We start from the raw sequence: 27,484 nt of genomic DNA, 5'->3' as shown, positions 1-27,484 counted from the left end.
GCCCATAGAAAAAAACTACAGTCAAACCACACACCCCGATATATGAGTCAAAAGGTGCCATTGAAACATTGGTTCATCTAATTTGATATTTTCTTATCAGTGTTTGGTATTTACTTTTACTTCAGGTAACCACGGAAGGGATGAGCACATTTTTGTTGTTTTTATGAGTTTGCCGTTTCATTTCTTTATTGAGCTTTTTAGATATTGTTGATAAGAATGGCCAAATTATATTGTAGAAAAGATCACGAATGGTACACCCACTTTCCCCGTGAATGCAGGGAAGTCCCCCACCGAAATGAGATTACCATACCTGTGACATTACTTACCTTTATTGCCTTTAAGATTTGTTCTTAAAAGCATCCCAGTTTTTGCTGAGCTGCTACAACACAAAGATAAAAAATTGTGTCTATAATTTGACTATTATTTGTAATGATTAAAATAGTTATTATTTATTAATATTTTAATATTATGATTTTTTGAATGAATAAGTATAAATAATAATATAAAAATAATTCTATAAATAAATAAAATAATTCTTAACTGTTCATTATAGCAATATAATTATTTTAAATAAGTAATTTGTATTTGTAATGTCATAATTAATTATAATGTTAGTGTTATTATTTGTTCATATATTGTATCTTATTATTAATAATATAATAATAATAATATAAAACATTAAGAAATCATTATTATAATTATCTATTATAGCAATATCATTATTAGAAGTAATTACTGTATAATATAAACATAATATGAATTATATGAATTATAATTATTTTATAATAAATTATTATTGTTTAATAATTGTTATTAAAATCAGGGATTAGAAGTAGTTTAAAGAAAAAAGAAACTGAAAACAGGAATGAAAGCCAGGGGTGGTTCTAAGGGTGGTCCTGTTGAGGCCTGTGCCCCTGTGTCAGTAAGCCTGCCACCCCACCCCCCATCTTTGTCTGGAGATATTGGTGGAAATTTGACTATTTTTACTTTTATAAATTAATTTGTTACACTTTTGAATTAGTGACCATATACAAGACCTGTACATGCTCCTTATATTGCTTAAATTCTAACGGAAATCATGATTTAACCGATGAATCATGAAAAGTCATTGATGTTATGCAAACATTTTACCACATTTGCCATTCTAAAGAACAGCATGGCAAACCCAGAATGTTAGGGTGTGTTGACTCAAACATTTGTCATGAGCCTTTTTGTTTATAATTCATCATAATCTTTACACAATTTATGTTGGTAAATCTTTGGTTTTCATCAAAAATAGTATATAATGTTAGCAGATATTAAAATAGCAAGTGTTGTTTTATACTTGTACAGAGGACAAAAGGTAAATGCAGTTAACTCCCTTAAAACATACTCGGCCCAGCCTTAATTTCTATTGTAATTTGCTTAATCCAAGTGCTTCTCTTTCAATCTTTGCCAGCGACAGAACAAGCACTTCTAAGAAAACTTGACACCATTAGAAACAGTGACTAAAAGGAGTGTGGGACAGAGGACCCGCTTATCTTATTTCCATGCAGAGGAGGCAAGCTCATCCTCATTTTCTCTTTGGGGATTTGAAAATGATTGGAATGTGATTGTTTCAACTGGAATATCACTCACCTCCAGCACAGTGTACTCTCCTTTTAAAAGGAACGTTATTGCCCATTCTTTTATTTTGTCCTGACCGGTTACCATATAGACAGGAGATGGCAGATGCCACAGCTGGAATGAAAAAAATACTGTTTCTGCTCAGAAGTATCTAAAAGGGAACATTTTTCATTTCCAATCCCTCTAGATTACAATTAGCGATTCTTCTACCAAGTACCATGCATGGTTCATTAGCTCATTCAAGGCTTTTCATGGTTCTCTATGCATTAATATAGAATTCGGTAAGTGTGCGGTCTCAGTTGTGCCTATTGACAACAGCTTTGAATGTGGCTAGTCCAATCAGATTTTAGCACTGGTTGAATTTTTTTTATAAATTGTGATGTATCATCCTTTTTTTTTATGTACTGTTTGTTTGCGGGTCAACAGATCTGTAACTACCAGGGTTCAGCACGAATGGTAGTTCAGCTGGTGACCAACACTCAGGAGCCCCATCTCCACGCTCACAGCCTGGTGGGCAAACAGTGCGATAAAGGAATCTGCATCACTGACTTGCAGCCCAAAGATTCAAGCATCAGGTCAGAATTTATTCCCCAACATGTATTTTACTAATTCATATCAATAAAACTGTTGGTAACTATAATAATTATGCTTACGGTTATAATCAATGTTCTCTTTCAAATGATTTACAGTTTTCCTAACCTGGGCATTTTGCACGTTACAAAGAAGAATGTGAGTAAAGTTCTGGAGGAAAGAATGATCGAGGCCTGTAGGATGGGATACAACTACGGTGTCTTCATCCATCCTGACATAAATGCTCTCCAAGGAGAGGTCCGCATGCCCAGAGAACTCACAGGTAGGAAACACATTTTTTCATATTGCAAGTGGAGTTCGTGAAGTTTGGTTGTTAAAGCTCTCTGCAATAGGTGATTGATGAACCATCACAGTTGTGACCTTGGTCAAGACACTTTAGGTTACTCTAGAGGGACTGTCCTTGTAAAATGGGATCAATGATCCCTTGAAGAACTGATTGCTCTAAAGCTTTGGTTCACATAAAGGCCTACTAATTCTTGATTCTTTTAAAGGAATGCCTGGGGTGCAAAACTATTATCAACCAGCAATAACCAATATCGATAAATCCTGACCACATTGATCGGAATGTATTTCAGATCATGAGAGGAACCTGATCATCAGTGCGGCCTCTCATCAGGCCAAGGAGATGGATCTGAGTGTGGTGCGGCTCATGTTTACGGCCTTCCTGCCTGATAGCGACGGAGGGTTCTCTCGTAGACTAGACCCAGTTATATCACAGCCCATCTTCGACAGCAGTAAGTGTCCATTTTCTTGGTTCCAACTATGCCAAATTAAAGCCTTCTTAATTATTTATTTATTTATTTTATTTATTTATTAGTTTATTTGTCAGGGACCATGCACAGTTCAAGCCCTGTACCAGAGTTAGCTATACGGCTAATTTACATCTGTGGTCCCTGGGCAAGGAAAAGTAAAAAGACAACATAAACACACAGTACTTACATAAAAACCAGAATACAAATATACAATATATAAAAAAAGTCAATGATCACATATCTGATTCGTCTTCAGCCAAGTCTTTACGGACATTTTAAAACTGCTAAGGCTTGCACAGTCTCTAATATAATGCGGGATTAAGTTCCACATTTCAACCACTGCAAATGTAAAAGCTGATTGTCCAAATGTAGTTTTCCTAAATTGAGTGTAACAGTCACCTCTCACAGAAGCCCTGGTGACCCTTACATTATCTCTGCAAAATGACACACATTGCTTGAGTGGGGGTGGTGCAAGATCATGTATCAATTTATACATCAGGCACATGTCAGCAAAGCTTAAAAAACTGTCAAAGGTTAATAAGTTGTATTTTTTTATAATGATACAATGGTGGGAGTTTCTCGTTTTTTATCCAACACTTTCACCGCTTGTTTGTAAAGGGTACATAAGGGTTGTATCGTAATCCCACCTGCCTGTGACCAGCTTGTAGAACAATAAGACAAATGTGAAAAGATCATCGTATGTAAAAACAATTTAGCTGCAGCTACTGGTAACTGATGTCTTATATGTCTAAAATTAGCCAAATTAGCTCTGACACAATTGGATATTTTTTTATGTGTTTTTAAAACTTAAGTTAGAGTCAATAATTAATCCTAAATACTTAAAATGATCAACAATATGTATTGTCTCTCCCATAATACAGATATCAGGCTGATGTCGTATAACATTCTTCTTGATAGAGAAATACATACCCACTGTTTTGCTTACGTTAAGACTAAGACAGTTGAGAGTTAACCAGTCTGATACTTTAGTTAGAGCTGCAGTAAGTTTTACTGCCGCTTGTTCCCTAGATTTTGCATGGGTATAGATAACTGTATCATCTGCGTACATTTGGATGTGAACTTCGGGCAAGTCAATGGCAAATCATTAATATATAAACGAAATAAAATTGGTCCTAAAATAGATCCCTGAGGGACTCCAATAGTGCAGTTAACAAAGGAGGAACATCTATCATTAATCCTAGTGCACTGCTTTCTTGAATCTAAATAAGACTCCATCCATGTCAGAGCATTGTGAGAGAAATTAAACTTTGACAGTTTGGATAACAGTACATTATGATTTACACTATCAAACGCCTTTTTAAAATCAAGGAAAACAGCCCCAACAACCCCTCCATTGTCAAGGCTGGATTTTATTTGCTCAACAAAATAACAAGTAGCTGTTTCTGTGGCATGATGTTTCCTGAATCCAAACTGCATAGGGTGCTGTGGAAAATGGCCTTGATTTAAATAGGCTAGCAACTGGTCACAGACAATCCTTTCCATTACTTTAGAGACCACAGGAAGGATACTAATAGGTCTATAGTTAATTATATTAGTTGCATCTCCAGCCTTAAAAATGGGGGTTATTACAGCTGATTTCCAGGCAATGGGAAAAAAACTTTGTTTAATAGATAGATTTACCAGATGAACAATTGGAGTACAAAGGATACTTTTATACTTCTTCAAAAATACACAGTCACAAGCAAAAGCATCTTTAGCCTTTGAGTTCTTAAGCTTGCCTAAGATTTTAATTATTGAAGATTCTGGCACTTTAGAGATGCTAAACAGTGGAAGATCATCATTTCTGATGATTCTGCCATTTATCAGAGTCCTCCTCTGTGTCATATTTCTCTTTTTCATCAAGAATGCATTAGAATTAAATACAAATCTGTTGGATCAACAGAGCAACAATCAGTCATAATATTTATAATGCTGAATCATTGAGAGAAAATAACTATGCAATGCATTGTCATCCCTACTAGAGATGGGCATTTTCAACTACTCAGAAGTGACAGCATTGACTGATAATGGAAACACAATAATTGCGTGCCGCTACGATACAAATTTCATTGTCAGCATGGTGCAGCACATTTGAATCATCTTCATGTGCCTTCTCTTCTTGTCTCATCTCGTCTTGCCTCTTTTCGTTTCTTCTCTTCTCATCTTGTTTTGTCTCGTCTCATCTCGCCTCACCTCTTCTCTACATGTCTCTACTCATCTCTTTTAATCTCATCTAGCCTCTTTCCCTCTTTCCTTGTCTCTTATTTCTCATCTTGTCTCTTTTTGCTTCTTATCTCATCTCACCTGTTCTCATTTCTTTTTGTCTGGTCTCATCTACCTCTTGTTGTCTCGTCTCGGCTCTTCTTGTTTCTTCTCATCTCTTCTCGTTTCATTTAACCGTCTGGTGTCTGAGGGTGTTTTGGGCCCTGGAGAAGTTTTGACATGCCTTGACATTTGTGCTTTTTCAGTTGCTTAAAAACACATTAATGTCTAAAGTCTGATAACACTGTATTCAGCACAATCTGGGCTACAATAATATGTGAGCAACATGTGTTTACATGTTTGTTTATTTGAGAAAATAACGTTTATGCATGGTTTGTGAAAAAAAAACATTTGAGTCATTGAAATAAGGCCATATAACACATACTAAACATTTGTCCACAAGCCTTTTGAGAACTGGATCTTGTAGCCTAGAGGTTTTGCTACAAAATGATGTGAATCATCTTGATCACTCCTTCATACAAAACAATATAGTCATTTATCTTTTTTAAGTCACTTTTAGTGTTAGAAAGGTCATATGCGAGGAGGTGTGAACTATCATGAATATTGATTATAATTCACACCTGAGGAGACAAAAGACCCCTCCCCTGGGCCTATCAATGAGGAATGTGACAGAAAGAGAATGAATGTGAGGAGACTTAATGATCCAAATCAAGTTTTAAATTAAAAGAAGTAATCTGACTATACATTTTCTTTACATAAAGACTTTTATTTTAAATGGTAGTGTAGGTCTAAAATTAAGGAGTCTCTTCTGCTCGCCAAGGCTGCATTTATTTGATCCAAAATACAGTAAAAACAGTGATATTTTGAACTATTTTTAAAATTTAAAAGAACAGTTTTCTATTTGAATATATTGTAAAATGCAATTTGTGATCAAAGCTGAATTTTCAGCATCATTACTGCAGTCTTCAGTGTCACATGATCCTTCAGAAATCATTATAAGATGGTGATTTTCTAATATGGGCATATTTAAAGTGTATTTTACTCATTTAACCTGAACACATATTTGCAAGCACAAGCTTTGTTGATGATAATGAGGCAGCATAAACACTAGTTAAAATATAATCTAAACATACATATAATTTTATATCATATTACATATCATATTTATATTATACAGCTTACAATTTAAATACCTGCTTTAGCCGAAACAGCATTTAAATGCAACTAAAACTTGCTTATTAGAGCATATTTCAAATTTCAATACTGGCTGGCAAGTCTGGAAACAGTCCCACTAGTAAAATATGAACATGTTTATATAAAATAGCATGTCAACTAATGAAAACTAATTGACTTGCTCGTCCGAAATTGTATCCTTGGCTGGATCAAGTCTCTCTTCAAAATACAAACGTTCATGTTTGAAGAGTCCCGCTCTTCTTCTGAGGAAAATTGTAACTCTTCGTCACTATCCAGGAGTTCTCTCACTTGTGTATCGTGTTTTCTTTCAAACGCGCAGAAAAATTAATGAACTTGTTGTTTTTAAGGCACAGTCGGGGGCGTTCACCATTTGCATTGATCGTCTCAGCACATTACCATATGAATGGCGCGCTCTGCTGGTGGGTGTGATCACATTAGGGATCATTAGTTGAGACAGGAGAAACTGTACATCGCTTTGTTTCATACCGATTACATTGCAGGAGAATATTAGTTTTAAATGTGAATTGTTTTATTTAAAAGTAGCCATTTTAAGCTTTCTTTAGACATATGTTTCATGTTTGTGTGATAAGTATTCATGGAGTTTCAGTTCATATTTGTGACATGTTTCTGAAATATGCTTGCGAACCCAGAGACAGCTCACCCTTTTTATTTTCTTTATTTTACAAAAGTTTTGTAGTTTCATCTCGTCTTGTCTCAACTCACTTCTTGTCTTCTTTTCTCATCTCTTCTCTTATCTAGCCTTTTCCCCTCTTTTCTCATCTCTACACGTCTCATCTTGTCTCTTCTGGTTTCTTCTCATCTATTCTTTTCTCAATACATCTTGCACACAGTGCACATCATGCAAATTTCATCATCGACACAGGACGTGTGGACTGTTGGTATGCAGACCATATTTTTCTAGACATGTGGGCAGTATGTACGCCTGATGTTGGCTGTATTAAAATGTTTCACAAAGCAGTCCTAGTGTGCATGTGTCAAACATGTCCGTAAGGGCTCACAGTTAAAAAAGAGTATTCTTTCAAAGGCTACACAGTCTTAAAATGTGGCACTCATGGTGTTAGATGCTGAAAAACAGTGAATTGCTGTGCGATAACAAAAGATGTCCATGTGACACATGTGTACATTTTCCAGCTATAGCACAGATGAAAAACTCTCTGTCATACTCATGTAATTGTCTGCTTTAACCCATCATCCCTAGTTCCTATTGGCAAGTTGTTATATTATAAATAAATCCATAATATTGTTTTATTTACAGCAGGGTCACATCAGTTATCTTTTGTGCTTGTCTTGTGATGGAGTTTAGGGTTATAAATGAGTGTTGTCTTTTTGAGTCTCACTCTCGATTTCATTGTCTTACTTTTTCTGTCTCTCGTTTGTACTCTCACACTCTAAGAGAGAACAGGCGAGTATTGCTTCCTCTCTCACACTGAAATTAGGCCTACACTTTTAATTTCCCCTCCCTTTTCTCATAATCTCTCTCGGTTTCTGCCTCTCTCTTCAGCGCCATCAGGGCTTATGCTCCTAAAAAAAAGACCACTATAGTTTCCAAGACAAGAAAAACAAAACAACCCACAATAAATAAATACATGATTTGTTTCTTTTCTCCATTTTTTCTTGTGGCTTCTCAGAGGCCCCGAACGCCTCCAATCTGAAGATAGTGCGGATGGATCGGACTGCCGGCTGTGTGACAGGAGGAGAGGAGGTCTACCTGCTGTGTGACAAAGTCCAGAAAGGTTAGAATGCAATGAACCAGTTGTTTGACCAGAATTAAGATGCCCTGTATGGCTGATAAAGGAGACTGTAGAGTGTAATGTGTAGACATAAGCTAACATTCCCAATGCAAAGCTCCCTCCCCTGTCCACCTGAGACCATTTATTGAAACTATGCAACAACTATGGCTTGTACAGACAGTGTTGTGGTTATGACATCACAACTATGAGCAAATTACCATATAACCGCCTACATTTATATGTCTGCACCTTTTCAGCGATTTGGTGGGGGTGCTTTTATTTTCAGTGCATTCAGAACTGAGCCTTATGATAAAATACATTCAGACCTGCAGCCTCAGGTTCACATCAATCTACACTCCATACCCTATAATGTCAAAGCAAAAAACTGATTTTTTTATAACTTTGCAAATGTATTAAAAATAAAAAAAAAAACTGAAATCAAATTGGCATACTGTAATTATTCAGACCATTAAAGGTGCACTAAGTAGTTCTTGTTCATGTTGTCTTAGACTTACACTACCTCCCCTGGAGTCACGAGTTTGATGCCGATCTTTTGAAATCCGGGTCGGCCGATGGCCGATTAATGCTGCCGATTTATTTTGGCCGATATGTGCTTGTTTTTAACCTTTTATTTGAAAGATAAAATGTAACACAATTAATGACTTAAGATAGACAAAATTTCTCAACAAATACATTTATTGAACACTTGACCAATCTGCACTTGTACACTTAAATTAAAAATGTATAATGTAAAAACATATTGTATAAATAATGTATAACAAATATATTAAATAAACAAAGCAGGTGTTACGAACTGCTCCGAGACACGAAGGTTGAGACCCAAATGCAGCTTTAATTAAGGAGCAATCCAGACACGTCATCCAATATTCAGAGCATCCAAGAGAAGCACAGGCATAACTAGGGATGGGTATCGTTAAGGTTTTAGTGGTATTACTATCTTACCGATACTGCTTATCGATCCGGTACTTTAACGGTATTCTTAACGGTTCTTTTTGTTATATATTACACAAAGATAAATGTTATATAGGCACAGTGATTTAATTTCAGGAAGGTCTACTAACATTACTGTTCAGGTGTGGTCTAAAAAGAAATCTAATAAAGTAATCAATTGTAAAATAACACTGCATAGTTTATCATAGATAGATTAATGCTTATTAATGCAGAAGTTATTCATTCAAGAGCTGTAAGTGATTTTCTCTTTGCTTTTTGTTGTTTGATTCGCAGTAATGGCTCAATCGTCAGCATGTTCATTAGACAGCTTCCCCTTTAAGACCGAGTCTAAAAGGCTCCTGATGCAGCATATTTTCTCCCAACTATTTCCATAACTACGTCCATTTAAGACATAAACTGTGAATCTCCAAGCCGGTCGTTTTGACATATTTTTGTGTATATTTGATCGTTTAGACGCGCACATGAAACCCAAAATAGCCTATACTTTGCTTGTCTCTTTGCGGTGTGTTTCGGAGTGCGTGCCGCCTTGGGAACGGTATCTCTTGCGCTCTTTTTATTATTAAACGCGTCCCGCAATTTAGCAACAGTAGCTAGACTGCATTTTACAACAATCACCGATCGTGCTGATTCTGACGTTAAGTTTGAGTTTTAGGGAGAAATGTCAGTGCACCGCTGTGAAGGGAAGGAAGTTGTGCTAGACAGAATGCGGCTTATGTATAAATATTCTTTTTATAATCTTTGGAAGGTGAAATCTAAAATAAAATCAGACTAATAATCACAGATCTAAACCAGGCTACGTTTGAATGTTTCGTTCTGTCACTCATTAAGCTGGGCTCGTGTTGGGCTCGTGTTGTGCTCGCTGTAGCACCGCGACAGATCTCTCTCTCTCTCTCTCTCTCTCTGACAGTGAATAGCTAAATTGCATCACAGACAAATGGTTTCATAGAATTAGTATACATAGAAATTGCTGGCGAGATAAAATAACTTTCTCTTTATAGCAATAATAAATGTATTTTCTTAATTTCTCCAGTACTGACAGCAGAACCGATAACGTCCGAGCTTACCAAAGCCAGTCCTTCAATAGCCTCTAGTGCGTTGGTATCTTTTTTTATTACTTATTTCTCTGCATTGAGTGACAACCCTCTCAAATATAAGACACACAAACAGAACAAATAAAAGTATCGCAAAATTCTTGCTTACTTATTGTGACATGATAGCAACCCTTCTGCTGTGATAATGCAACTTCAACTCCAAATCGCGTTTGTCGCGTTTTTTCTTGAAGTTGGAGACTGTAGAGTGTAGTGGAGTGTTGCAGTAATGGTTGTACTTCTGCAAGTTTCTCCCATCTCCACACATGATCTCTGGAGCTCAACCAGAGTGACGATCGGGTTCTTGGTCACCTCTCTTACCAAGTCCTTTCTCCCCCGATTGCTCAGTTTGGCCAGGCAGCCAGCTCTAGGAAGAGTCATGGTTGTTCCAACCTTCTTCTATTTGAAGAATTATGGAGTCCACTGTGCTCTTGGGAACCTTCAATGCAGCCAAATACATTTTGTAGCCTTCCCCAGATCTGTGCCTCGACACAATCCTATCTCTGAGCTCTGCAGGCAGTTTCTTTGACATCATGGCTTGATTTTTGCTCTGATATGCATGTTCAGCTGTAAGACCTTATGTAGACAGGTGTGTGCCTTTCCAAATCATGTCCAATCAATTGAATTTGCCACAAGTGGACTCCAATCAAAGTGTAGAAACATCTCAAAGATGATCCGGAGTAGTGTGATGCGCCTGAGCTAAATTCCGTCATACCAAAGGGTCTGAATACTTATGTCAATGTGATATTTCAGTTTTATCTTTTTCATAAATTTGCAAAGAAAAAAAATCTGTTTTTTCTTTGTCATTATAGGGTATGGAGTGTAGATTGAGTGTAGAATGGGTCTGAATACTTTCTGAATGCACTTTATTTAACATGTGATGAGGTTTGACAATCACAACAGATTCTTAAAGATAGCAAAACAGCATTTTTATTCATTTGACAAATGGTCAAAGCAATGGTGGAAAATTATCAAGTAAAACTAAATCATATCTACATCATGTTTTTGGCCCAAGAAACTTTGACTGACATTATAGGATGAATTCTTCAATAACAAGAATACTACTGACGCTGAAGCATTTCTGGTAGCATATCCTTTAAATACGGCTCCGAGTTAATATACAGTATTTTCTCAAAGAACACCAAACGTCTACCTGAAGTGACTTTTCCAGACGTGTTTTTGCTATTGAGCATCTACTCGAGAGAGGCAATGATATTGTAGTTGGTGGTCGATGGTAGTTTAGATGCTCACAATTATTTCTTCAGCGGAAAGATCTGGAATATTGGATCACTTCTATTTATAATCAATGAATCCATTAAATAAAGCTGTGTGACCTGCGGACAAGGTAAGGATTTATTTTTCGGAGACCATGATCCACATTTTAAAAGTTAGTAGCGTTAATCATGTTTAAATCATTGTGAATGAAGCACCTCTGTTGCACCACTGTTGATTTGAATGAGTTTGACAACTAGCCGGAAATGTTCAAGGAACAAAGATGTCACTTTCTTAAACTGACAAACAATCCTTGATATGGTCTATATAAAAGCAGGGATGTTAGTATGAAATGTAGGATTCATATTGTCCCAACTACTTGACTTTATCTCTGAGAATTCTCACCTTGATGGTCTGATACCAAGTGTGCTGCACAAGCCCTCAAAAGTGAAGCCAAAACGTCTCGATCGCCCTCCGATGACTGGTCCTAGTATAGGTCATAAACCCCGCCTCCCCATGTTATTCAACGGGACGTGAGACCAACTAAACAATTCAATTACACTTCACATATCTTTTTTCCAAAGATAGTTTCTGTCATTTACAGTAGTTTCTATCACGTTGATGTAATTTCAAGTGTTTGTTTTAAAATAAGTTTGTTTTTATTTAGTTATTTGATGCTATAAAAACGGTGCTGTGACATCATGATTGACAGCTGTGATTAACAGGTTCTCTGAGCGAAGTAGTCACTGAAGCACCAACTGACTTTTTTTCGGGATCTTCGGAGGACTGAGGAGATTGGAGCTTTAAATTTAATATCTAAATTTCTCTAATTAATTATTTCAATAATTTTTTGCGATTGATTCAGCGAGAGTGAGGGCGGGGCCTTGATTTCGCGGCTTTACTTCCTGCTCACTACTGCGCAGGTCTGGTCCCGAAATCGCAACTGCGCAGACTCAAGTCCCAAGATGTCTGCGCCATATCGGGACAATGACGGCTTCAGTTCTCGCCAATGGAAAAGAGCGAAGGGGCGTCGTCCATCTTTTTTTACAGTCTGATACTTGTCATGTTTCAAATTTTAGCCTTTAACCTGCAAATGATAAGCCATTTTCTGTGTTAAATTCTGGATGTGCCGTTCCTCTCATAAAGGAAGTTTTTACTGCAGATTTCCAGTTGTAGGGAATTCCCCATCTCATATGCAAATTAGGGGGAAGGAGAGAGCAAGAGAAAGTATGCTGTACATCAGTTATCAAACCTACTCTGCATTCTATTTTTTTATATATTTCTCCACATCCTCATTCTTGTCTTCACATTTCTTCTTATCTCTTTTCATATCATCTCACCTCATCTCTTCTCATTTCTTATCTTCTTGTCTCATTTTGCTTTTCTCTGCATTTCCCGCCTGGTTTCTTCTTGTCTCGCTTCGCCTCTTCTCTTGTAATCTCTTCTTGACTCTTCATGTTTTTCTAATCTCTTTTTTTCTTGTCTCTTCTCATTTCTTCTTGTCTGTTTTTATCTCAGCTCTTCCCCTCTTTTCTCATCTCTTCACGTCTCGTCTTGCCTCTTCTTGTCTGATCTCCTCCTGCCGCTTCTCTTCTTTAGACTTGTCTCTTCTCATTTCTTTTCTTTTCATCGTGCTTTTTCTCTGGATTTCTGCCTCACCTCTTCTCTTGTTTTCTCCTCTCGCTTCTTCACGGTTCTTCTCATCTCTTCCTTTCTTGTCTCATCTCATCTCCCATATTCTCTAGACTTCCCATTTCTTCTTGTCCCCTTTCATCTCATTGCGCCTGTTCCCTTTTCTTGCTTTTTCGGTGCTGTTGTCACCTCTTCTCTTCTTTCTCATCTCGTCAAATCTTGTCTCTTCTCATTTCACCTCTGTTTCTTCTTTTCTTATCTCTTCTTTCTTTTCTCACCTCACCTCTTCCCTTGTTTTTTCATATCTTCTTGGCTCTTTTCATCTCACCACCCCTCTTATCATCTCTTCTTGTCTGATCTTGTTTCTTTTTTGCTTTTCTTGCCTGTTCTCCTAATCTCTTCTCTTGTGTTGTCTCCTCTTACTTCTTCTCATTTCTGCTCCTCATCTAATCTCGTCTCGCCTCCTCATCTCATCTGTTCTCACCTCTTCACATTTCTTTTCTTCTTGTCTCATCTCACCTCTTCTCATCTCTCCACTTCTCATCTTGTCCCTTCACATTTAAAAAAATGTTGCCTCATGTCTTCTTTTATCGTCTCTTCTCGTCTGTTTTTTTCTTGCCTTTTCTTGTCTTGACTCTTCCCCAAGTGTGCCGCACAAGCCAAAACGTCTCGATCGCCTCCCGGTGACTGGTCCTAGCATAGGTCATAAACCCCGCCTCCCCATGTTATTCAACGGGACGTGAGACCAACTAAACAATTCAATTACACTTCACATATCTTTTTTCCAAAGATAGTTTCTGTCATTTACTGTAGTTTCAATCACGTTGATGTAATTTCAAGTGTTTGTTTTAAAATAAGTTTGTTTTAATTCGTTATTTGATGCTATAAAAATGGTGCAGTGACATCATGATTGACAGCTGTGATTGACAGGTTCTCTGAGCGAAGTAGTCACTGAAGCACCAACTGACTTTTCGGGACCTTCGGAGGACTGAGGAGATTGGAGCTTTAAATTTAATATCTAAATTGCTATAATTCATTATTTCACACTGTCAAAAGTGCAGGGGCGTGTGCTTGCGATTGATTCAGCGAGAGTGAGGGAGGGGCCATATAGGGACACTGGCGGATTCAGTTCTCGCCAATGGAAAACGCGAAGGGGTGTCGTCCATCTTTTTTTTACAGTTTATGCTCTTCTCATCTCGCCTCTTCTCTGATTTTTTCTGTTCTCGTTTCTTCTCTTCTTGTCTTGTCTCTTTTGTTCTCTTATCTCCTCTCTTCCCTTCTCTTCTCTCAATGAAACATTTAAAAACTCTAGAATAAGTCAGGTTGAACCTGAAATATATGTTCTACCCAAATGCCTATTTCTCCACTGAAGCATTCACAAAAACTATACACGAGCTGTTGAGTGTTTTCAATAAAGATGACAATCCATATCAGAGCAATATCATTATATTTACTCTACTGGCGTCATTATTTCGGTCAGTAGTGGTCATAGTAAATTAATCTTTAAAAAAAAAATTGCTTTCTGACCATGTGTCATTGTTGTGCATGTTAGGTGCTTTGCTAAAATAAGTTAGTTCTGCTGTATGATAAAATGTTGCTTTTATGGTAAAATGTTGCTTTTATGGGAGTAACGTGTGCTGCATACTGATTACCATGATATTCAAATTTCACAGTATGTACTGTATGTTTGGCAACAGAAGTTTCCTCTTTCCCTGTTGGCTCTCTGTAATGTCATTTTCTAATTTTCCTTTCATTTTTGTTATTGTGACAGATGACATCCAGGTGCGTTTTTATGAAGACGATGATTCAGGTTTGACCTGGGAAGCGTATGGGGATTTTTCCCCCACAGACGTTCACAGACAGGTCAGCAAAAACAGCTTCATGTCTCGACACACTGCTGTACTCTAACCCCACTTTGTCACTCATTTTGGGTCCGGCAAATTTTTTATCTGAATTATCTTCATAACATTCAGTTCCATTAACTGTAACTGTTCTAGAATGTCTGCAGTTTTCCACTGATGCAGACACAACACTGTATTAAAATACTCTTACTACTGAATCTACAGGGTCATGCCAAAAGAAAAAGAGAATAGTTGTAACTAATGATGTTTTAATAATTAATAAAAAGAAATGTTGTGTCACGTTGTATGTTACCAAAAATAGTACTGCTTTGTGTAGTATTTTTGTTTAGTATATAGTTATGACCATTTATAACAATTTAGGCTACAGTTTTACATAATGTGACCTTTCTAAACTCTTAATTTAATGGCAGTTACCATTGGGAAATGTCAAGATGCATTTGAGGGTGAACTTGACTTTCAGAATGCAGTTTCATGTTGACTTTATATAACAGTGATTTTATGGTGTTATTATTATGATTAATAAAATATATGTGTTTTACACCTCTCAATTCCATCCCTTAGTTTGCCATCGTTTTCAAGACGCCCAAATATCGGGACCAGAACCTTCAGAAGCCCATCTCTGTATTTGTGCAGCTGAAGCGGAAATCGGACAACGAAACGAGTGAACCTAAGCCATTCACCTACCATCCACAGATAATAGGTACAATCCTTTCCCAGCTCCCCAAAGCCAGTGTATGATTTTTGCTGTACTTTACGATTGTAGCTTGTTAAAGGAATGGTTCAGCCAAAAATTAGAATTCTCATAATTTACTCAACCTCATGCCATCCCAGATGTGTATGATTTTCTGTCTTCTGCAGAATACAAAGAAAGATATTTAAAAGAGTGCATTTAAATGCAAGTGAATGTGATCAAAACTTTAAAGTTCCAAAATCACATAAAAGCGGCAAAAGAGTAATCCATATGACTACAGTGGTTAAATTCATAACTTCAGAAGTGATCTGATAGGTGTGGGTGAGAAACAAATCAATATTTAGGTCCTTTTTTACTATACATTCTCCTCCCTGCCCAGTAGGTGGTGATATGAACGAAAAATGAAAATCACCAAAAACAAAAGAAGAATTTTAAAGTGAAAGTGGACATTTATAATTATAAAAAATAAAATGACCTGTTTCTCACCAACACTTATATTACTTCTGAAGACATGGATTAAACCACTGGAGTCGTATGGATTACTTTTATGCTGACTTTATGTGCTTTTTTGGAGCTTCAAAGTTCTAGTCACTATTCATTTGCATTGTATGGACCTACAGAGCTGAGATATTCTTCTTAAAATGATTGTGTGCAGCAGAAGAAAGAAAGTCACACATCTGGGATGGCATAAGGGTGAGTAAATAACGAGAGAATTTTCATTTTTAGGTGAACTATCACTTAACATTTTACAAAACCACCCCATAATTTGGATAAAACTCATGGCAGGCTACGCAACATCTCAACGTCTGTTTTTAGGATTTTTCTTCCGCAAAGATTCTAAAATTTTTCTTTTAGACAACAGATTTTGCCTTATGACAGAATTAGGAAATAGGCTGTTCCACTGAATCTCTTTTCAAAAAATTGTGTTTAGATAAAGAAGAAGTCCAGAGAAAGAGACAGAAGACCTTGCCCAACTTTCCGGACTACAGTGGAGCGGGAGGTGGAACTGGAGGCATGTTCAGAGGAGGAGGAGGCGGGTCCACAACAGGGGGTGGTTCCAGTGGAGGAGGAGGTACATAAACATGGCATTCCACTTAATAAACCAATTCTTTGATTGAAAGCCTATACTCCCACCATGCACGGTTATGACTCAATGAAGCTTTGAAACATAAAAGCTCATGGCTAAAACGTGTTTTGTTGTGGATGCATTTTTAGGTCAAACTATTTTGTGGTTTTGTCTTCTAGGACATTACTTCCAGGGCTATCAAACCTATAACAATTACGGGTCTGGATACAACTTCTCTGCGGGAATGGGAGGAGGTGGGACCACCATCAAGCATGGTAAGTTCCAAACTGTCAATCAACCTGCCCTTAACTCCGTGGCTTTGACTGTACACTCGATTACAAGTTTTATTTAAAACAAAACAAAACTCTGAAAAAGCTTCCAGTTCCAAAATTCGAACTTTCAATGTAATTTGAGAGAAGATGATGGTTGGCTGCGCCAGTGAGTGTGGGACTCTTTCCATTTATAGCACCTCAAGACCCTGTGGAAGACAGTGATGAAGATAGTGATGAAGACAGTGATACAGACGATGATCCAGCAGCAGGTAGTGTGGTGCGAATCTGTGCCCCGCCAGAAACTGTTGATGGGAGGGTAGCGAGTGAAGACACAGAATCTACGGAAGATGTGTATTCAGATGCCACAAGTAAGCATACTTGGACTCATACTATGCCTCACATAACTACATCTGATCAGATCACCCTAGAAACATCTAAATACCAGGTGTAAACGCAGTGCATGCGTCAAGTTTAAATATGTAAATATGCAAATGAGATTTGAGAGCGGAGTGGAAGATTATCAGTGAATAAAGACTTACATTGCAGGCTTCAGAAGACATATGGACTGCTTTAGAAAATGTTAGGTGCTTTTATGTCCATTTTGGAGCTTGAAAGCCCCTTGTCATTGCGGCTTTTATTGTATAGGAAAAAGCTGTGTAAACATTCTTGAAAATGTCTTACTAAAGCTTTAAGCATGTGAAATGTTGTAAAATGTTTTAACTCTTGACAAACCAGACTCAAACCCAGGCATGCTATAAAGAAGCTTATTGTAGATATTCCTCCCTAAATTTTTCAGGGTGTGTTTTTGAACCCCATCTGGCTGCGCTAGCTGAAAAACATGCTCAAGCTCTCTATCAATACGCAGTAAGTGGTGATGCTAGAACACTTCTAGCTCCACAGCGCCCCCTCATGACCACTCAGGATGAGAACGGAGACACGTAAGTCAGAAAAAGCCACCTCACATTTCTGTAGTAGAAGCTCTATTTTCATGAACTTCCCACTTTTATATGAAGAAAAAAATCTGTCAACAGGAAAATTATATTTCCCCAAAGATCGACACTTTAAGAATTGAGTTTGTTTCTAAGTCTCATCTTAAAGGGTTTGTGTCTGATTTTAGGGGTTTGCATCTGGGAGTGATCCACAGTCAGACAGATGCAGTACGAACTTTAGCCCAAGTCGTTGCTGCTCTTCCCGGAGAGGATGTTCTGAACATGAGGAATGATCTCTACCAGGTATACCACAAACACACATCGGGGAAACGTTGGGGAAAAACAGTGCTGAATGCAGTAGTTAAATGCAACTAACCATGTAACTGTGCATATTGAGTATGAGGATAACGAAGTAAAATATACTTAGCAAATTTAAAAAGACTGGAGAAAGTGCATCCTACATTTTTTGTTGTTGACATCAAAGCCTTTTCATCCAATCAAACTCAATGATATTTTTGCACAAATTCATCTGTCACTAGTTGAAGCCAATCAAATTAGACAGATGTCAACATGGACAGGTTGCATGACATGCTCGTATAATAATTTTCTTAATTCCTTTTTGTCTTAAATATTCTGATAACAAGATACATTTACTTGACAGGCAAAATGGCATAATATATTTTCATGTTTACAGAAAAATCTAACTTAAACGGGATAGTTCACCCACAAATTAAAATTCTCTCATCATTTACTCACCCTCATGCCATCCCAGATGTGTTTGACATTCTTTCTTCTGCAGAACACAAAGATTTTTAGATGAATATTTCAGCTCTGTAGGTCCATACAATGTAAGAGAATGGTGGCCAGAGATTTAAGCACCAAAAAGCACATAAAGGCAGCATAATAGTAATCCATATGATTCCAGTGGTTTAACCCATGTCATCTGAAGCAATATGACATATTACTATACTATGTCTATATTTAGACATTTATACTGGAAAACAAGACAAAAATATTAATTAAGAAAACATTTTTTTTTGATTTATTGAAACCCATGAACACCAAATATGGATTCACATGCATATTATTAGGCCTATGCAGTTTATGGTAATATTACTAATTTCAATGTGATTTTCTGGACATTTTGTTTATTTTTTTGTATGATAAACAATTTTTATGGCTGTTTTCATTCATCACCACTCGATCTCTAATGTAAAGCAGAACCAGTTGAGAACCACTCCAATAGAATTAAAAAAAATCAATATTTATTGGCACACAACCAGTGCTATTTGTTTTCTGCAAATTAAGTGATATGGACTGTGCTAATGGAACAACCTGCATTGAATGTTCAAGGGCACAATGATGATAGCTCACAAAAAACATTGTGAGGTTCAAACCTGCAACATTTTGGTTGCAAGCACAGATCTAATTGGGCACACCAACAAACTCTAGTCAATATATGTTTAGTGTCTGACGACATCTTGTGATTTATCCGTCACAGACTCCGTTGCACCTAGCGGTGGTAACGCAGCAGAAAGAGGCAGTGTATGCCTTGTTGGAGGCCGAAGCGGACATCACGCTCACAGATCGCCATGGAAACACAGTACTTCACCTTGCGGCTCAGCAGAAAGAAAGCAGCGTGCTACGGTTGCTGCTAAAGCACAAATCAGTGACGCGGTTAACTAGTGTCCACAACACAGCAGGTACACTGCACTATAACGCATGAATTAGATAAACAGTTTTGGTCTCTGTCATATATGCTCAGATGTGTGCGTGTGTTTATATGTTGTGTATGTTTAGGGCTCTGTCCACTCCACATGGCTGTGCAGGCGAACAGTTTGAGTTGTGTAAGGGCACTGCTGGAGAGCGGGGCAGATGTGGAACTTCAGGAGCTCACATGTGGCCGCACTGCACTTCACCTGGCCACAGAGCTGGACAACCTTTCCCTAGCTGGATGCCTTCTACTCGAGGTACCATTCAAATCCTCAATTACTACAGTGAATTGATTCCTACTATATGTGTCAGAGATGTACAGTTTTAGATATTTACAACAGCAAACAATGGTGTGTGTGTGACCTTTTGTCTATGCAGGGTAACGCAAATGTAGACAGTATCACATATAACGGTTCCACATCTCTGCACATTGCTGCAGGACGGGGCTCAACCAAACTTAGCGCACTCCTCATCGCTGCAGGTGTGTATGTGAATTACAGTTGCATGTTGCAGATACACATCACCTGCCATTAAAATATTTATGACTAACATGACAAGTTTGTCTATAATAAGAATTATCTGTCTTCTTCAAATAAAGTGTCTCGTCTCCTGTTGTCATCAATGTTCTGTGATTGTGTCTGGTAGAATTTAGTCAAAAGGAACTGGACCACGTTGTCCATTTATTGAAGACGTTTCACCATTTTCAAATTATAATTGATACGTCTGTGATTATATTCAAGCGATGCGTTTCTCTTGATGTGTTTGAATTTGAAGTTGCATCTGTAAACAAATGATGCCAGAGCTTTGAACATCTCGTACTTTTCTCTGCTTTTAGGAGCAGATCCTCACAAAGAGAACTTTGAGCCACTGTTCTTCAAAGACGATGAGTGGTGTGCTACATGTGAGGATGAGGAGGAGGATGAAGGCTATATCCCTGGGATGACCCCAATGAACATGGCAACTTCCCCAGAGGTGGGTTTGATATCCATCACACTGTAGTTCTGAGGGAGTTGAGATAGATCAGAACTCATTGGGGATATTTAACTTAAGATAATTTTTTATTCCAAATCAATTTTAGTTCTGCGGGGGGGTTAATGTGTTTCCCAGAACTAACATATAATATTGCAGTCATGTATCCCCAGCATTTCATCAGCCTGTATTTATGTTTTATTTTCCAGTGCTGATCTGTAATTTTCCTTTTTATTATTCTCATAGGACCACATATTTGGAGAACTGTTATTTTATATATATAATACTGGCTGTGCCTCGTTTGAAAGGTTGCGTCCTCCGGAGGTCACATTTGTCGGCCGCATACGTCATCGAGGCTGTCTCGTTTCATAAAAGCGAGTAGGACACTTTGAATGCATCCTTCAAATGCGACATTCTTTCACGGGAATTCGGAGGATGCCTGAGGTGTATTCTTCATGGGCGCTCTCAACCCACAATTCTTTGCTTCAATGGAAATGTCTAAAAAACTAAATGATGCCAATTTGCCCGTAAATATGATGTTCAAACGCAAGGAATGTTAATTCCCAAGTTGAAGTACCTCAGTAGATGGGTGCAGAGTATATAATATGTGCTCTTATATTAATATATATTTAAAATAATGTATTACACTAAAAGTACACCTGTAAAATCTATTTTCTTTTCTCTCTACATCATTATAATTCTCCTAAAATTTACCTCATAAGTTACTTTCCAAAGGGACTTTGTTCCCTTGCACTTGTTAAAGACTGGCGTGCTGTCATAGCAACCATGTTATGTTCCGTTTCTGTTTGTCCTACGCCTTTGTCATCTCATTTAAACGAGGCTTGTTTAAAGAAGGAAACTCGGTATACTTAAGCCTTCAAAGGACACGTCCTCCCTAGCACGCATCCTTCCAAATGAGACACAGCCACTGTTTCTCAATCTTGGTCCTGGAGTACCCTAACGTAACACATTACACGTCTCTCTAATCTAACACAGCTGATTCACCACATTAGATCGTTAATAGAGACTTCATGACCTGAATTAACGCTTACTGACCAAATGTTGCCATCCTCCATTTTCATTAGACAAGTTTTGCTTTTTTATTGTGTGTATGGAATTCGTGTGTGTGTTTGTGTAGTTTTAAGTGGAATTTTACCAAAAAATTCCAGAAATATGTAAAAACAACAAAAAATACTAATAAAAAACCTGCTGTTTACTTACAGTATAATAGTGACACAATGTAGAGAGAGGATACACACAGTATTACATTTTTTATGTTTTTCTTTAAATAAATATTGAGAAGAACATGCTATGGAATAAATCATGTGTCAGTCCTCATTAGAAAAGGAACATGTTCAACATTAGCAAGGATCCCTACATTTGTTTTGAGGTCAACAGCTAATGTTTGAATCATAATTAATTTATATATTGATTCAGGTCATTTACAGGCAATAGTGAAGAAAGTTCACAACATCATATTGAGTATGTTAGAGACACATTATGGGATGTTCTGTTCACTAGAGTTCGGCCGATAGTGAATTTTTCAAATACCGATAACTAAGGTGGTGGAAAATGTTGATAACCAATTCATTGGTTTATAGCTTTTAAAATCAGTTCATAAAATGATAAAAAAAATTAAATCTCAATAACCAAAAACTTTGCTACTATCAGAAAGATTTTTTTCTGATAATCGATAGTTCCAAAAACCATATATCGGCACCGATTAATCAGTAAAACCGATATACCGGTTACCTCTACTGTTCACATACACTTATGTTATAATCACTACAAAATTACACTTTTCTCTTTTCAGTTGACTGTGATAATCATTTGTCTCGATTAAAATTCCAGGTGTTTAAATCACATTTCGGTGTAATTTATTTTACAAAAATAAACATCAGATAAAATGCTTTGAAATGTCACTCTTCATTCCAGCCCACACAAGAATAATATCCATTCAGTTAATGAAAATATTTTGCCAAAAACTCCAATCTCCCATTTTTTTTTGCAATCTCCCATTCATTCCTATGGGAAGTCCTGCAAGGCTTGTCATAGCGAGCAACAGTAGCCAAGGGGCGAGGAGCTTAGTGAAGGGTCAGTTGGTTGCGTCAGATAAGGGAGACATCAAAAATGTCCAGTGTTCAGGGTATTCAAAGTTTGGTTCTGAATGTAACACATGATCTCTGTTCTGTGCTGTCAGGTTTATGATATTCTTAATGGACAAGAGTATCAACCCACCACTGTTGTAGTTCCTCCACAAGGTATGAACTGACTGCACTGAGTTCACTTTGTTAAAACATTTTATACAAAAAAGGGTTTGATGTGTGTTGAATACATACTGACATATGCTGACACTACAGTATATGTGGATTTGGTTTGTGATGGCAGGTGACATGCAGAGCTTGAGCTCCGAGATGAAGCAGGATCTCTGTCAGTCTCTGGAGGAGCAGACGGGAGGCTGGGAGCGTCTGGCTCATGCTCTGGGGCTTGGCATTTTGACCAGTGCTTTCAAACTCAGCTCCTGCCCTGCTGGAAAGCTGCTGGACAGCTACGAGGTAAACAAACTCCCATCCTTTTTACATTACAACTCACTTTTGACTTGGATTGCATGGACACTGTAGAGTTGTATGAAATGATAAATCTGCTTATTTAGCTGTTATTAGTCTGCAATCACAACAGCAATCATTCTCATTTTTTATCCTTATTATAGTGTTAATTATCTACAGTTCATAGTTTTTAACCATATTTTAAACAGAAATACCAAATAGATGATTTTATAAGCCACGCACACATGGCAATAACCTATGTTACTTTTGACCAAACTAGCATTAGCATCCAGAGACTTATAATTGTCCAGCAATTGTAGCTGCAATGTGTACATTATGCTGCCAGTGTTTCCTGATTATTGCCAGTATGGAATTTATTTTAATAAAAAAGAAAAAAAAAAAAATGGTATTATTAATCATTTAATCATTAGTTATGCAGACCGATATATCGGTTTTACCGATTATTCTGTGCCGATAGTTGCTTTTTGGAACGATCGGTTATTTGCAAAAATCTATGCCGATTGTTTCTGATAGGTTTTCTTTTTTTTTTTGTGGTTAACAATCATAGGGATTTTCTGTATTGAAATCTTTCATTATTGACAATATTCATTTTTTAACAAACCGATTTTAAAAACTATCAGCCAGTTAATCGGTTGTCAGCATTTTCCACCACCTTAGTTATCAGCATTGGAAAAATCCCCTATCGGTGGACCTCTACTTGAAACTGAACATATATGCACATTTTTATTAGAATATCATCTATTTCTGTCTTCTCATTTTAGCTGTAGCAGCAAGCTGCACACCTTTTCATAAAGCACACTTACAGTACATTGTGTAGTTGCTCTGGTTTCAGATGTTGTTGATCTGTATTTTCTGCAGGTTTCTGGAGGAACTGTGTGTGATCTGGTCGAGGGACTGAAGCGTGTTGGGAACAGCAGTGCTGTCAGTTTACTGCAGGCTGTGTGTAAAGAGGCAGAAGCCATCCACACCACACCTCAACTCGCAGGTAATTCAAAGTGATTCATGTTATTTGGTATGCTGACATGTTCATTTCTGGAGGGTGATGTGGCCTAGTGGTTAAGATCTGGGAGGTCCATGAACCATTAAGAGGACTGGGGACTTTCCCTTTAGTAAGTTTACTGTATGCTGATTTGAATAAGAGTGTTATAAGTAAAATTATATTTAAAAATGGATATTTCCAAACAGGGCTGTCGATTTAACATGTTAATTCAGTGTGATTAATTAAATATGTGTTCAAAAATGCAATTTATCATGCCATCAGACCATATAATAGAAACGTTTCTACCATTGGACCAATTCAAGCTGGAAGTAGCACTTTCATGTTTTCAGCAGTGGGCATTAAGCACAACTCCAGCTGTACAGGCAACAAACCACACTTTCCGACAGAAGACAGCACAAGATGAGAACGTGTTCTTGCGTTCAAACACAGCCGGACGGAGCGCAACTCCAAATGCTAGGGTCTCGAGACCCGTTTCAAACTGTTTAACTTGAATTTCAAAGTTTCAAACTGTTTAGCTTTAAACAACATCCTAAAAACGCCAATATGGCCATTACTATCAGAGAACAACAATAATTTTAAGTGTCATTTTTGTTGTTTTACATCAGTTGTTGGCTTGTAATTTAAATTTAAAACACTAAACATCACATTATCCACTAAGAACTTACACTGATGCGAGTGATAACACCAGAGACCGGAAAACGTAAACAGGTGTTCGTTAAGAATTGTGGAACACTTTCACGTTCAGGAAAAAGTGGATGTTAATGTGGAAAATTGTGGCTTGCTTGGCAACCATATACAGTTAGGCAAATGAACTATTACTAAGCGGAAGCATTGTTTATTCCAAATATTATTAATAATAAATGTTTGGGGGGCCTGTGTATCTCAGTGAGTATTGACGCTGACTACCACCCCTGGAGTCACAAGTTCGAATCCAGGGCGTGCTGAGTGACTCCAGTCTGGTCTCCAAAGCAACCAAATTTGCCCGGTTTCTAGGGTGGGTAGAGTCACAGGGGGTAACCTCCTCGTGGTTCGCTCTCAGTAGGGCGCGTGGTGAGTTGTGCGTGGATGCCGCGGAGAATTGCGCGAAGCCTCCACACGTGCTACGCGTCTCCATGGTAACGTGCTCAACAAGCCACGTGATAAGATGCACGGATTGACGGACTCAGACGCGGAGGCAACTGAGATTCATCCTCCGCTACCTGGATTGATTCACTACGCCACCACAAGGACTTAGGGCATTACAAATAGGGGAGAAAATGGGAGAGAAATTTTTTTTTTATAAATGTTTGTTTTTTTAACGTTGAACATTGGTGTCCTTTATCATTATCTATTGCCACCATTTGATGAAGGCAGTAAGCCACTTGAGTTGTGTGTTACAGTGATTTTATAACAGTTGAGGAGGTTTTAGGCACTGTACTTTGCGTTGTGTCTAAGAAACACCCCTTACCCATTGTAAAAACCTCAGTATTGCATTGATTTGAGTGGCTAATTGCCATATTTTTCATTTGCTATCCAATGCTAAAGACAAAACATTTTATTATGCTCAAGTGGATAACAGATATTTAATTTGGTGCTTTATAGGAGAATATAACCCTCAAAAATATATCTTCTGAAAACCTTGTTTCATTCTTTTACTTGGTTGTGAGTGTGCATTTCAGATGTTTCCCAAGAGCACATCATCACTACTACGTGGCAGTTTATAGCAGACTACTAGTGAGATTATTTTATTACACTCCTCTGTTGTGGAGTTTCTTTTGTTCTGTTTATACAGTGCCCACAGGATGGTATGTTATAACCCACAGAAGAAATCACTGTCAGCCTCTGTCCCCTGCCTCACAGTAGCCTTAATAGTATCATGTTCTTGGTTGTGACATTACCTCATGTGAAGTTAACTACCACTACACTGTAAGGGAGTTCCCCTTGGTCTCTCAGTGATCTGTCACACGTCTCTCAGTAATGGTGATCTTTCAGGGGGAAGCAGGTACTATAGTAGGGGATTCCCAGGAAAAGAGAACTGAAAGCCAGATTTCTTTGTCTCAAATACTGGATCTGTTTCTCTGAAAATGAGTATTTACACCTTGCTGTCTGATTCGAAGAGTTGGGGATGAATAAGCATGTGTGAGCCAGCAGGGGAAAAGAGTCTCTCGGTTTCCTTCGCCTGTGCGTCTGTGTTGTTTTGTGAGACTGATAACTATTGTTAAAATTAGCTCACAATTCTTGTTTCATTACAATAAATCAATAAGCCACAAGAGGCTGTGATTTTACCATAGTTACCAATGTGATGTTGTTAGGATATGCATAATTGACATGCAGTCACATCAGTAATTTTACAATGAAATAAAAGTGTTTATTTTTTGGTTTAGTGAAAAACTTTAAAAGGCTATTATCATAGTTTTAGGGTAATTCTTTAGAAATGTGCCATTTTTGCCCAATATGTGTCCCAATAACTTACTACTATGATTAAGAGGACAGTTTTTACTCAAGAGCTTATTTCACATTATTTGATATGAACAGATATTTAAAGGGATAGTTCACCCATCAAATTTAAAATCTCTCATTATTTACTCACCCTCATGATATCCCAGATTTGTAGAACTTTCTTTTTTCTGCAGAACACAATTGAAGATTTTTAGGAGAATATCTCAGATCTGCAGGTCCATAAAATGCAAATGAATGGTGGCCAGAAATTTGAAGCCCCAAAAAACCATAAAGGCAACACAAAAGTTATTCATAAAACTCCAGTTATTTAATTGTCTTGTCTTCTGAAGCTATCTAATGGATTTTGGGTAAAAACAGTCTAAAATATAACTCATTTTCCACAATGACATTTTCTATAGTGCCATCTAGCGCTCTGCGCATGCGTCAAGCACTAGGATGTTTAATCGAGCTTGAAATCATGATCGTGCCTAGAGACTGGAATGCAAAGGAGTTATATTTTGGTCTGTTCTCACTCAAACTGATTGGATCGCTTGAGAAGATATGGATTAAAACTGTGGAGTTGTATGGATTACTTTTATGTTGCATTTATGTACTGTTTGGAGCGTCTAAGCTCTGGTCACCATTCACTTGTATTGTATGGACCTACAGAGCTGAGAAATTCTCCTAAAAATCTTCATTTAAAAATCAAACACATCTGGGATGGCATGAGGATGAGTAAGTGATGAGAGAATTAAAATTTTGAGGTGAATGTTTCCTACTATGTTTAGTGTGATTTGTTATTAAACATTTTTATTTGATTTTTTTAAGAAGAACAGCCTATTTATATTGTCATTACTTTTATCATTTAAAAAGGAAAATTCTACCTTAATTTGGCTTTTATTTAAATTAAAATATTTTTTTACTGTACTGTAGTTTTCTCAAATGCTTTGCGTTTTCTGACAAAATACAGATTTTTG

The 27,484-nt window shown here is 37.4% G+C and overlaps 1 protein-coding gene across 2 annotated transcripts in view; it reads left to right on the top strand.

Annotated features, from left to right (window-relative positions):
- The window catches only part of LOC127663299 (nuclear factor NF-kappa-B p105 subunit-like), a 42,747-nt gene that overhangs the window by 12,660 nt on the left and 2,603 nt on the right, over nt 1–27,484 (top strand). For both annotated transcript variants that reach the window (XM_052154817.1, XM_052154818.1), the window contains exons 6-23: nt 2,032–2,180; nt 2,295–2,458; nt 2,772–2,930; nt 8,015–8,119; nt 14,792–14,883; nt 15,444–15,582; nt 16,505–16,645; nt 16,819–16,914; nt 17,106–17,279; nt 17,708–17,849; nt 18,029–18,143; nt 19,342–19,543; nt 19,641–19,810; nt 19,932–20,034; nt 20,389–20,525; nt 22,723–22,783; nt 22,911–23,077; nt 23,948–24,074. In XM_052154817.1, the coding sequence (XP_052010777.1) occupies nt 2,032–2,180; nt 2,295–2,458; nt 2,772–2,930; nt 8,015–8,119; nt 14,792–14,883; nt 15,444–15,582; nt 16,505–16,645; nt 16,819–16,914; nt 17,106–17,279; nt 17,708–17,849; nt 18,029–18,143; nt 19,342–19,543; nt 19,641–19,810; nt 19,932–20,034; nt 20,389–20,525; nt 22,723–22,783; nt 22,911–23,077; nt 23,948–24,074 (2,443 nt within the window). The remainder of the gene's footprint in view (nt 1–2,031; nt 2,181–2,294; nt 2,459–2,771; nt 2,931–8,014; nt 8,120–14,791; nt 14,884–15,443; nt 15,583–16,504; nt 16,646–16,818; nt 16,915–17,105; nt 17,280–17,707; nt 17,850–18,028; nt 18,144–19,341; nt 19,544–19,640; nt 19,811–19,931; nt 20,035–20,388; nt 20,526–22,722; nt 22,784–22,910; nt 23,078–23,947; nt 24,075–27,484) is intronic.

Source organism: Xyrauchen texanus, chromosome 23 (assembly GCF_025860055.1).
Source record: "Xyrauchen texanus isolate HMW12.3.18 chromosome 23, RBS_HiC_50CHRs, whole genome shotgun sequence".
NCBI classification, from domain to species: domain Eukaryota; kingdom Metazoa; phylum Chordata; class Actinopteri; order Cypriniformes; family Catostomidae; genus Xyrauchen; species Xyrauchen texanus.
Note: the sequence above shows the minus strand (reverse complement) of the source record. Positions and strands in the feature narration are given on the sequence as shown.